Source organism: Protopterus annectens, chromosome 3.part0 (genome assembly GCF_019279795.1).
Source record: "Protopterus annectens isolate FY-2018-M chromosome 3.part0, PAN1.0, whole genome shotgun sequence".
Taxonomy (NCBI): domain Eukaryota; kingdom Metazoa; phylum Chordata; order Ceratodontiformes; family Protopteridae; genus Protopterus; species Protopterus annectens.
In genome coordinates, this window is record NC_056731.1 from 1,711,765,333 (window position 1) to 1,711,778,801 (window position 13,469).

Consider the following 13,469-nt stretch of genomic DNA (forward strand, 5'->3'; position numbering starts at 1 on the left):
AACTAAAGATGCAATTATCTTCAGTATACGCTAATCCCAAACAAACAGCTTCCCAAGCTACAAAACCTTGAAAAAAATATGCCAAAACCTGCCTTCTCTGACCAACAAGCTCCCCTAAACTGAAACCTATGCAAATCACAAATCCCCAGCATTGTACTGAACAAAAATGAAAAATGAACAGTTTCTTTTTATGATTAGTCACACAAAAACAAAGGCACATGCAAGCACACACACGCAAATACCTTTGCAGTGTGTTCTCTTCGATTCACGTACATTACGGCGCAGTGTTCTGTTGAATTCACACACATGTACACACACACACACAGACACACACACACACATACATACACACACACACACACACACACACACACACACACACACACACACACACACACACACACACACACACACACACACACACACACACACACACACTAAGAGAAAGAACTGCAGTACCTCTCAGCAATCCACAGAACTGCAATGGAATCTTAATCACCCTATTAAACGGCATAGCACTAGCAGTCCCCAAGCAGCTAAATGGCATGGCAGAAGCAGATATAGTATTCACTCACTCAGCAGATGTAGATAACTCCACTCCAAGTATGAATGGCATTAAATCTGTCCCAGACAAACCGAATATTCAAACAGGGCAACACGCTCAGCATTAAAATGAAAGCAGCACAGACGAACCGAGTATTCAAACATACAGACGCACGCGAGTATTCAAACAGGCAACATGTTTGGCTGAGCTTAATTCCGACAGGCTGACGGAGCGGACGTCATCGTGCACGTGATGACGTCAGCTCCGAAAGTGCAGAATCTAAATAAAATATCTTAAAAAATCAGAATGAAGGGATGCCACTCGGGAATCGTGGCACCCCTTCATTGGGTCCCCAAAACTCGGTAAAAATGAGTAATTCGGGACAGTTGGGAGGTCTGATAAAGTTGGCTTTGGAGAAATTTTTTACCGTGGTTTCCTTAATGGGGGGCGGTGGGATGTGGATATCAAGGGTGATTAGCTTTTGGTCGGATCGGACCAAAGAGGTGTTGACTTCAGGTGTGGAACACCGGTCACTCATGTTGGTAATGACTAGGTCTAGGATATTGTTGCCCCTGGTGGGGATGTGGATAAGATGATCCAGGGCATTGGAGTTTATGAATTCCAGAAAGTGTTGTGTGAAGGAGTTGGTGCACGAGTAGTTTTCTCAGTTAATGGTGGTGTAGTTGAAATTGCCCATTATTAGGGTATTTGATTGAACCCTAATATTTTCCAGTACATCAAGAAAAGAGTAGTGGGAATCTTGGGGCATGGTGGGGGATCTGTAGCAAGCTACAATTTGGATTGCAGTTTTGTCCAGAGTTAGTTGCACTTGGATAACCTGGGATGCATTATGCTGAGCAACTAGCCTGGAGGTGTGGATATCCTTAATGAATATGGACACACCTCCACCTTTGGTGTTCTGGTCCATGTTACATGGCCGAAAAAGTGTGGTATGAGTTATAGCCTGGTAGTGCAGGGGTGCTGTCTGGAGCCTTGATCCAGGTCTCAGTCACTGCACAGATATCGATGTTCCATTTTAAGGAGTGCCTCGAGTGAGTGCATTTTGAGATTTAGATTTCTAGCATTGAGTAGCATTACCCTCAGTTTTTGCTTGCCTGTTCCTGTTACAGTGGTGAATTTGTCATTTGAACCTTGCCTAAAAAAGGCAGTATAGGGGCGGCAAGAGCCTTAGCCAGTATCCAGAATCCCAGGGGCGACAGGTGCAGGCCATCTCTGGCAAAGCATCGTGGCCTGTCGACCATGTTATCCCAAACAGACAGATACCAGATCCCCCTAGAATGACACCAGAAGATCAGCCAATTGTTGCAGTCAATCATTTTGTCCTTGTACTGCGGTATCATTCTGGGCAATGGCAGAATGCTACTCAGGGCTAGGGTCATACCTGCCTGGGCTACAAGATCGGGGAGCTCTTCCATGTCTCTTTTCATGTAGTCCAGGGAGGTACGTCTCAGGTCATTCATACCAACATGGACAATGACAGAGTCATATTTGTACTTGTTATGAAGTGATCTGAGTGTGTGGGTTATGTGGCGGATCTTGGCACTTGACAGGCAGCTGACAGTAACCTTCTCCTTGTTTAGCCTGGTGAGTGGGACATCAGTGTGCCTGACTATAGAGTCACCTATGACTAGTGTGTTGGATATGTTGTTTTGTCTTATTGGCTATGGTTGAGTGGCACACTGAGTCTGTGGGCTATGTGTCATTTGGGTTGTGTTGTGGGGTGGAAGTTGCTTGGGTTTCTGCTTTGGAGGTCTCTGTTCCTTGGGCAGATTATTATTGAGAGCCTCCGCGAATGTTTTTCTGTTTCTATGTGTGGATTTTGGTGATGTAGATTTAGTGAGACTATGTGATAAGTGTGGTGTGGTGCAAGTGTTTACCTTCTCCTCTTGAATGTCAAGTTTGTTCTTGGTTGGAGAGAGCTTTACCTCCAGTTTGGCTAGATAAGTGCATCTCTCACAGGTTGTAGTGTTGGGCTGTAGGAGGAGAGGGTTGTCTGTGTACATGAGGCAATTTCTACATTGCCCTTAGATGCCCAGATTCATCAGATAGACAGGAGAGAACACTGGGAGCTGACCCTTGGACATGCCTGAATAAAAAAGACTATTTTCCTCTAGATAAGTGAGGAAAGTGAGTACAACTTCTGGCAGAGGTCTCTGCCATAATCAATGCCAGACCACTAGATCCAGTGCCTCTGGATCCAGACTCTCCATTGTTGGTCACTCCAGCTACTCTGCTTACTCAAAAAAACAGAGTAGCATCTGAACCTCCAGGGGACCTTGACTGCTCTATTTTTCATAGATGACAATGGAAGCAAGTTCAACACCTTAGTAATGTGTTCTGGAGTCATTGGAAGAAGGAATACCTTTCCAGTCTTCAAGGTCGCAGTAATTGGCAAGTCAATAAGCCGAATTTAAGAGTAGGTGATGAGGTTTTTCTTAAAGGCAAAGATGCTCAACATAACCACTGGCTCATGGGACCCATTACACAAACTATGCCCAGTAATGATGGAAAGGTTTGGAAGGTTGATGTCAGGGTAATTAAGAAAAGCTCAGCGCGACTTTTCTTCAGACCTGTCACTGATCTGGTGTTGCTTCTTTCCAAGCATGAAAATGCATCTTCAGATTCTGCTAACTGAAATTTGATCTGTTCCCATTCCTGCTTGCCCAGGTCTTCAGAGGTGTTGGCAACAGTAAGAATTCATTATGATGTTTGCATTTATCCTTTTGTTCTCCCCTCCCTCTTGTTTCTTAGGTTCAAAGTGGGTAAAGAAGTTCCAAATATATCATGGACAATGTTTATTGTTATTGTTGTTTGGTGAAATCTAAAGATTTCAGGTAGGGAGTGTCATGTTACACATGCTTGTGTATTTGATGTTCAGCTAAGAAATTGCCTTATATGTATTTTGTCCTAGCTGTTTTCCTGTAGCCTAGGTCTGTTAGCTAACTCCACCCTTCTCCCCCATTTTCTTCAGTGTGTGTTAGACTCCATTGCAGCCACATGCCTATTGCTGGAGTGTGTCAAAGCATCATTATTTTACCTATTGGAATGTCATCTTGTATTAAGATCTGCACAGTTTGGAAATTAAACTATTTAACTGTCTTCACAGGTGTCATTTCAATTGAGTCACTGTCTGCTAACACTATCCGTAGTGGTGAGTAAACTTCTCAATTTACCTTGCTACAGATTTGGAGATTGCATTTGCTATATACAGCCAAGGGAGGCAGAACATAACCTAAGCAGCATTACATAAAGTATTCAGTTTTTCCTTTTTTTTAACAAGAAACATCTTTATTAAACCAGACTTGTTCTGAGTTGATTCTAAACGACAAAAAATACACTGAACCCACAGACATCGCCAATATCCTGGCAGACAGGTTCAGTGCAAACTTCTCCACCCCTCCCCAAAGAGCAAGTATCTATCCCAGCAGAGGGCTGCCTCCCAAACATCTCTGATGCTCAGGTGAAGGCTGCCCTCTCCAAAGCAAAAAACACTGCTTCCATGGGACCAGATGGCGTCCCAGGTTGCGTCCTAAATGAACTCCAAGAGGAACTAATCCCTCAAATAAAACAGCTATACAATCTCAGCCTCACTACAGGATATGTGCCCACAAAATGGTGTACAGCAACAGTGGTCCCACTCCACAAAGGTGGAGCCTCTACGGACCCTGGAAACTATCGCCCCATAAGCCTGACTAGCTTAGTCTGCAAGGCTATGGACAGGATCATCATGGAGCTCATAAACAAAGAAATTGGGGACCTACAGACACTAGATCCTACCCAGTTCGGCTTTGTCAAGAGCAGATCCTGCCTTTTGAACCTGGTTGACTTCTTCAAAACAGTCACCAAAGCCATAGATGAAGAGAAGGTAGTCCACACAGCCTATCTGGACCTTGCAAAGGCATTTGACACAATACCCCACTCGGGCATCATAGATAAGCTATCCAGCTTAAAAATAAACCCCTATGTCACAAGATGGGTTGCAAACTGGCTCAAAGACAGAACCCACAGAGTGAGAGTTGCTGGAGCCATGTCAGACTCGAAACCAGTCACAAGTGGTGTCCCACAGGGTTCTGTCCTGGGACCACTCTTGTTCGGTATATACTTTTCCGAGGTACAGGCAAACGTGGGAGGACTATGACTCACCAAGTTCGCAGATGACTGCAAACTTAATCAACTCTCCATCTGACACAAACATCCTTCAAAAAGGTCTCACAGAGACAGATAACTGGTGCCAGCGCCATGGTTTAAAGCTAAATGCCAAAAAATGTATAGTCATACCCTTTGGCAAAACAATGTGCCCACAAATTACCACATAGGCGAAACCCATTAAGTACAGAGAAAGTTATTAGGGACCTGGGGACCCAAGTTGATAGCAATCTCTCCTTTGAAAACCACATTGCTAAAGTGGTTAGAAAGACCTTCTACATAGCCCACCTCATCACGAAGGGTTTCACATCTAGATCAAGAGAGGTAATCGTGCCCCTTTATTCATCCCTCATCAGGCCCATCATAGAATACAATGCCCCTTTTGGGATGTACCTTACCCGACACCTGCAGCAATTAGAAAGACCCCAAAAGTATCTCACCAAGAGGATCAAGGGTCTCAAACAGATGCCATATGGTTAAAAACTCCAGCTCTACTCAGTTGCATACCGCCTACTTGAGGCGATCTATGCCTGACATACAAAGCTATGTCAAATCCAGAATTAATGGACATGCTCCACCTCAGTAAATCTAAATCCCTTAGAGCCACATGTTCGAGGGACTTGAACCTCAGCACAGAAATAAATAGAACTTGCTGGAGGGACAGGTTCATAACCCGGAGGCTCCTTCACTCTGGAATAGAATTCCAGTTCATGTGAGGCAGAGCACCTCACTGAATCTCTTCAAGAAGAATCTCGATAGGTGGATGGAGGATTGTAGGTTTGTCCCAGGGATTACTCCCGTGTCACTATTAGACAGAGGCACAGTAAACTAAACCTTAAAAAGGGCACAGTATACTCAAATCAAGGGGTGGCGTAAGCCATACAGAATCGGGCTAGGCTTATAATTGCCTCAGGGCAGATAGCCTAGTATGAACCTATGAGCCTATGAACCTATAAACCATCATTTAAGACATAGGCAATCATACATTTATATAAATGAAAACAAACCACACCAACACAATCCTAGTTGCAAGCATTTTACATCAAAAACCATACTGACACAGTCCCAGCTGCAAACATTACACATCACTTATATATATATATATATATATATATATATATATATATATATATATATATATATATATATATATATGATTATAAAAACTCAAAGTTCGATCTACCCATATACCTAGGTCTTAAATGAATCTATAGTTTCAATCACTGTGTGCTGTATTAAATATTCAGCTTTCAATTTATGTCTTCCAAATCTCATATGCTTAGTTTCTGATTTATTTATCAACCACATTACTTTCCTGTACCCAAATGGTCAATTTAGTCAAATTCTTTTGCAGGCATGCCCTATCCCTAACCCATGTAATAATTTTGCCCAATTTCAAGTCATCTGCATACAGACTTTAGAACACCTCATGTGAAAAAGAAAGGTCTGAAAGATGCAATTTAGACAATTATGGGCCTAGGACTGAGCCCTGTGGGACACCCTGACTATAACCAGGAATTTTACCTGTCCAATTGCTGTATGATATTTGCCATGCCCTATTTGTAAGCCATGTAGCTATCCATCTTATCAAAAGTACACCAATACTTAGTTGTTCTAATTTATTGATCTGTGTTTTTGTCTATGACCCTGTCAAATGCTTGAAGTTAAATCTATATAAATTACACTGCAGCATAATTTTACATTCATAGCTGTTATATTGTTATAGAACATCATGTTACAGGTAGTAATAGATCTATTTTCAGCATATGTATGCTGACATATGGTTTCAAGTCCCAACCTTTCCAATGCTGACAATAACTTATTTAATATTACCTTCTCCATTATTTTTCCACAACATAAAGTAGACTTAAGGGTTTATGTGACTCTGGGTTTGTCCTACTCCCCTTTCCCATAAAGACATGTTTAGTAGGCACAGCTGCAACCTTGGGGAGTCTCCCCATATTTGTATGATCTAGCAAATAGTATATATAATGGTACTGTAAGTTCTTGCTAAAGTGTTCTCATGTCATTATTATAATTATGTCTCCTCCATGTACTTTGAATCCAGTTTGCATAGTTCTTTTTCAATATAATCTAATTTGATTTCAGTATCTGAGGTTACCTCGGTTCACTAGGATAACTTACCACCTCCTTTTTGAAGCCAAACTGTTTTGCATAAGATTTTGTAAATGTATTTGTGATCTGTTGTGTCTGAGAATAAATTTTAGAATCTAAACACTGTTTATTAATTTGTAGAGTATGTCTTTAATCCTTTCACATCTTATGTTTCTATAAAATGGTTTCCTATTATGCTCAACATCTTTATATAAATTTTGTTAAAATTTCTTGATTTTGTGTCACACTATGCATAATTTGTTTGTCTAGCTTGTTTATTTCACTTTTCAAAGTTGCAGTTCGACCTGTTTTCCATTTCTTATACGTTTTGTCTCTCACCTTAATTAGGTATCTTGTTCTTATGGAAATAAATCACCTAACGTTGTATGCCTAGATATAAAACATTTTTTTTTAGTTTTATTTATTTATTTTATTTATTTATTTTATATTTATTGACCGGATTAGAGTGGCTGGGCAGGTGCCCTTTTTCAGCAGTGACCCGGGGAGAAAAGCTCCATTAAGTACAAGTAAAAATAAAAGTACAGAAGTCAAGTATTAATATAACACAGCTTATTCTAACAAATAGAGTAAGCAATGAAAAAAATAAAGAACTCTAAAAACAGTCTATACAGTACAATCACAACAGAAAAGTAAACTAGTTACAGTCTTTACAATACAATTTAATTAAACAGTAGTTTAGAATAAAGGCTTTATAGAGTAAGGGAATGAAGTAAGAAGTGAAGATGAGGGTAGGTGACTTGGAGGGGTTAGGAATTTGTATAGAGAGGATAAGAATAAGGAATGAGAGTCAGAGAGAAGAAGGGCTAGGAGGAGGGGGCTAGATTTATATAGGGGATGGTTAATAGGAAAGTCTAAAATGTGAAGAGACTGGAGGTTGAGAGTATAAAAACTAGTGGAATAACACGGGGAGAAGGGATGTACAGTGGGATAGTATGATAGATCAAAGAGGGAGAAAGAGGGATAATATGTATATATTTTATGGTGGCTGAGTACAGTGGCAGTACCAATGATTTTTGAGGTGGTCTTTTAATGCTTATTTGAATACTTTTGTGTTGGTAAGGGACCGTACTTGAGGTAGTATATTCCAGGACATGGATGGATGATAGCTATACAGTTTACATCCAGTTTTAGTTTTGGGTTTATAAATTTGGAGTAAGTTTTGATTAGAGCTTCTAAGTTGTCTGGAGGGAAAGTAATAAGAAATAACTGGAGCAAGTGTTGGGCAGAAAGAAGGCAAGTAAAGGATAGAGTGAATAATGGAGAGTTGAAAGAGTACAAGATGGTGAGGTAGTTCTAACCAGTCCATTTATTTTAGTGAGATGCAGTGATGGGATTTATAGTTTTGATTTGATGCAAAACGTTCTATTTTGTTATAGGAGGTTTTGAGCTTGGTGAGAAGGGTAGAGTCAAGATTAATAAGGATCTGGGAGCCATACATAAGACTGGGTAGGAGGTATGATTGAGAGAGTGTAATCCTGGCATCAGAGGAAAGGAATGTTTTTTGATCTGTAGAGTAGTCCTAGTTTTGGGGCCTTTTTGATACAGTTATTGATATGTATGTCAAACTTCAATTGGTCATCTATGGTGATTCCTAAGAGTTTGGTGCAGGATTCTACTTGTATGGAGGTGTTGTAGATTTGATATAGGATAGATTTTTTGGGAGAAACAGTAGCAATTTTGTTTTTTTTGTTTTTTTTTTGGATTGAGTATGAGTTGACTGTCAGTAAGTCAGGATTCGATTGAATTAAAGGCAGTTTGGGTGGCAGAATGGAGTTCAGAGATGGAGCTGGCAATTGTAGTGATTGTTGAGTCATCAGCATATTGAACTAGAGAAGTCAAGGGTGAGGCAGAGTAGAGATTGTTAGTGAAAATACTAAAGAGTAAAAGCTCTAAAATAGAGCCTTGGAGAACTCCCATTTTGACAGGTAGAGGTTGTGAGAGTGCAGACTGCCATTTGACAGATTGAGTTCGATTGGATAGGTAACTAGAGAACCATGAAACTGCTTTGGGTGAGAAATTTAGTTCTTGTAATTTGTTTAAGAGGAGAGGGTGAGATACAGTATCAAATGCTTTGGACATATCCAGAAATAGGCAAGAAACTAGCTTGTGGTTGTCCCTGGCAAGAGAGACTGTGTGGAGAAAGAATAGAAGTGCTGTGGTAGTGCTGTGTCTAGGTCTGAAGCCGTGTTGTGTAGGAGTTAAAAGGTTATGCCTAGTAAGATATTGCATGACCTGTTTGTGAACACATTTTTCGAGGACTTTGGAAAGAGGGGACAGGATAGTAATTGGACGGAAATTTGAGATATCAGAGGAGTTGCCACCTTTGTGTATAGGAGGGGTATGAAACTGCTTCTGAAATGGAAATGGCTGGGATTTCTCCTTCTGTGATAGAGTGATTAATTAGAATTGATACTGGTAGGGCAAGAGACTCTGATGCAAGTTGGAGAAAGTTAAGAGGAATTTTATCTGTAGATGGGGAATAGGGTTTTAAGTTGGATAGTTGAGTCTTGATAAAGGAAGTTGGCACTGGTTTGCGGGAGAAGGAGTTGGAAGGAGGTGCGGTTGAAGGAGGATTAGTTACAGGAGGACTTCAAGTAGATGGTGTGTTATACTTTAATAGCTTGGATATGGAGTCAATAAAGTATGAGTTAAATAGGGAGGCAATTATTAGTGAGGTTTTGCCTGGGGATGGGTTAGGGAGAGAGGGATTGCCTGGGTGGAGTATCTGGTTAATCGAGTGCCAGAATTTTATTGAGTTGGTTTTTAGTGCGGTAGGAGGGTTATAGTAAAATTCCTTTTTGTCTTTGTTTATATATTTCTTTGTTAAGTTTCTTGCTTCTCTGTATTTTTGCAGATCTTTAGGAAGTTTAGTTTGTGACCAGATTTTCCAAAGCTTGTCTCTATTTTTCATAAGGTTGAGAGTAGTTTTGGACAGCCAGGGTGAGACTGTAGATTTGATGCGTTTAGTACGAGTGGGAGCCAGAGAGTCTAGTATGTTGAGAAAGACAGAGTTTAAGCGAAGGACAGCTTCTTTTAAGGGGAGGTATTTTAGAACATCCCAGTTAACTTTAAAGAGGAGGGTGTTAAGAGTGTCAGGGTAAAAGTTTGAGAGTTTGCGACAGGTGATGTATCTGAGTGGCTTAGACAATTGGGGGGAGAACCTAGTAACCTTTACTGGAGAGTGGTCACTTAAACAGTCTGGTAAGGTTTGGGGATTGTGGTATTTCAAAGGTTGGGATACTAGTATTCAGTCTATTAGGGTATGAGAAGTATGAGAATTATTAAAATGGGTTAGGTGGGTGATAAGCTGAGAAAAGCTGTAAAAATTAAAGTTAATTTTTGAGCTGTCATTAGTGATAGATAACCAGTTGATGTTCACGTCCCCAAAGATAATACTTTAATTGTGAAAGTTATGAGTGAAGTAGGAGAGAATATTTTCTAATATGGGGATGTTATCACCTGGGGGGTATATAAACTGCAGCAATGGTGATGAAGGAATGGTCATTAATTTTGAGATTTCCCATGATCAGTTCAGCAGGTACAAAGAATGGGGTAGATTTAGGTAGCAATGTCAAGGTGAGATGGTTCTTATAAAGTATTGCTATGCCTCCTCCTTTTTTGTTAGGGCGATCTAGCCGTAATATGTTATATCCTGGGGGAAGGACGTCATTATCTGGAATATGTGATTTTAACCAGGTTTTGGTTAAGGAGACAATATCAGGGTTATGATCAGCTATCCGGGCATGGAGTTCACAGACTTTGTTTAGTATACAGCGAGTGTTGGTAGAGTAGAAGGAAATGTGAAGTGCTTTTGTTCCTTACATTGGGAACTTCATCAGAGCATAACATATTATTCAAGAATCACACTTAAATGTTTAAAATCATCCATCACACATCTTCATTTACCCAATAAAAAATTAAAAACAATTAAATGCAATTGAATAATTGATCACAATACCGTGCTAATAATGAATTCAACGAAACTCCATAATACTTTAATTTTAATATTGAATTAACAGAACTACTTTTGTTTAATCCTGGAAACCTAAAAGCATCCAACTTTAATAAGCACTTTAGTTCACATTTTTCTAAATGTTCATCTATAATGGAACTTTTTGGATCACAAACCATTTGTTGCAATACTAAAAACTTAAACTGATGTTCATTTTCCTCTTCTATATGCTTATAAAAAGCATTAGTACTTTTTCTTTCGAATTTAAAACAAATGTTCATATAGTCATTTTTTTAATTTTCTATACATCTTTCCCACATAGAATGTGGGGCAAGACATACACTGGGCTAAATATGGGACCATTATGGGATTACAGGAAAATCTTCACAGGATGAGGGCTTGATGGTCACAGGTGGATAAGGATCAAACAAAATCCTAAGCTACCACAGAAACTGTCAATACCTTAATAGCACCTATGGTTTGGTCATCCTACATAGCCAAAGAGCAGAATATCTGCAGGACACTCATGGTAAGATTAGCCCGGGCAGCTAGACATACATCAGGGAAATTCACATTTTTCTTGTGAAAATATCCTTAGCAGCATTGAACCTATTGTCACTTTCAATGTGCATCTAAAATTATTCATGAAATTCATAAGAATATAAACTTTATATGAAATAAGTTAAGCAAATCACCTTTTACATTTGTTTTGGAGTAGAATGCAGCAACCATTCCTCTCTGGGATCCTCCCCCAGGTGAGTAAGGGGAGGCTGTCACTAGATCATCTGCACCATCTTTATCCATATCTGCAGCAAGCAGTTTCCAGCCCAGATTACAAAATGTTTCCTGGAAAACGTAAAGAGATACAATTTCTGTTACAGCCTAACAATGTCTGATCAGTGCACATTAAAGTAAATGATAAAAAAAATCACTGCTAAGCAGTCTATATATGTTTTGATTTGTTTTATACAATTTCTTTTGAAATTAAGACTGTTTCAGCTTTTTGAAGGAAAATTCTCTATTCATTTAGGGAAAATTTTTGGAAAGGTTGCATTTGGATAAGCATTAATTCCAAATATTCATTACAGTATATTTCGCTGTCAGAACTGCTTTACTTAGATATTTAAAGTAAGACCACTTATTTATCTCAAGTAGGTTGAGTTGACATCAGTTTTGCAATTCAGCACGCTTTGTTATTCAAGATGTTAAGCTTAACATATTTTTATTTTAGTAATATATTTGATAGGTAGGTGGTCTGCTTGGAGATTTGTTGCTGTAACTATTCGTCTTTGCTGTGACAAACTATGTATGTTTGTTCAGAACTATATACTCTTGACGGTTGCATTGTGCCCTGTTATTTATGAGGATTCCTGTTTGACCTATTTTTAGCTTTGGGTAAAGTGCTGGCAATACTAGATTTTGGGAGGAACTAGTTTGTTATAAATTTTAGCATTGGGGAATCTTGTTTTGAAGAGGTCTGCTTTATTTATACATTTATTTTTATGCCCTGGATGTATTTTGACTTAGATTGTTTGTTGTTTCTCACTATAAACTTGTCTGTTTAGACTCTTAGATAAGCTGCTGTTTATAAGACTTTGCTGGGAAGTGTTCTTCCTATTCTTTTAACCGTTTGGCTGCTTTTTGTTTCCTCTTTTGACTGAAACAAACACCCACCTCACTGTTTACTGTGTTCAACAGTCCAGTATTTGAAACACATTTTATTTTGGCTCCTGTAAGCCTAGATACAGAAGAGAACATTGCGCTGTTGTTTTCCCATATAATTGGTGTTGTATTATATATGTCTTACTTTTGAAAGACATCAAAGGGACATAACTTCATTTAGGTGGATCTGTTTGTTTTAGCTGCTGACTTTTTTCTTTATCTTGCTTTATTTGATATGTGTCTATGAGCTATTATCAGAAAATTATTTCTGATACCACTATATTTTTTACATACTTCACAATCACACTTCAACAATGTGCACAGAAAGTGGCTAGGTTGTTTAAGGGATATGGGTGGTGCAGTGGTCCAGCAGTAGCATTGTCACCTCACAGCAAGAGATTCTCCGGTTCGATTCTCAGCTGGAGTGCCTTCTGTGCGGAGTCTGTATGTACTCCCTACATTCATGTGTGTTTCCTCTGGGTGCTCTGGTTTCCTCCCACGTTACAAAGACATGAGTCTGGAGCATTTCTCCCTGGGTCTCTACTGAAACTTGGCTTTGTTCCAAGTCAGACTTTCCCTGTTAACAAATGCTAAATAAATTTGTGAAAGCCACAAATAATAACACAATCCATCCAAAACATTCATTGATATGGCTTGCTATGAATGACACTGTGCATATGGAAATACATTATTCTATTCCTTTTATCTTTCATTTTCTTCTAACTCAAACATTGCAGAAGTACACAGAAGGCAGTTATTCTCATTTGTAGCAATGAGGAGGCATGCTTTATATGAAAATACAATGTAATTTCATGATCACTGTCAAATGATCATTGACATGGCTTGTCAGCAGGCAGTGTATGTCCTCACAGCAGCAAGTTGAAATATATCACTATGTCCATTGTGTCTTTCACTTTCTTCTCAGTGAGATAGCCAAAATGTACAGACTGTTGCTATTTATTGATGGACATGCTATATATGATATCAAAGTGCAGTTACACAATCACT

The 13,469-nt window shown here is 39.3% G+C and overlaps 1 protein-coding gene across 1 annotated transcript in view; it reads right to left on the reverse strand.

Moving 5' to 3' along the window:
• Positions 1-13,469, reverse strand: part of GPLD1 (glycosylphosphatidylinositol specific phospholipase D1) — an 871,054-nt gene that overhangs the window by 285,422 nt on the left and 572,163 nt on the right. The window contains exon 17 of the mRNA XM_044065746.1: positions 11,495-11,645. Coding sequence (XP_043921681.1) covers positions 11,495-11,645 — 151 coding nt within the window. The remainder of the gene's footprint in view (positions 1-11,494; positions 11,646-13,469) is intronic.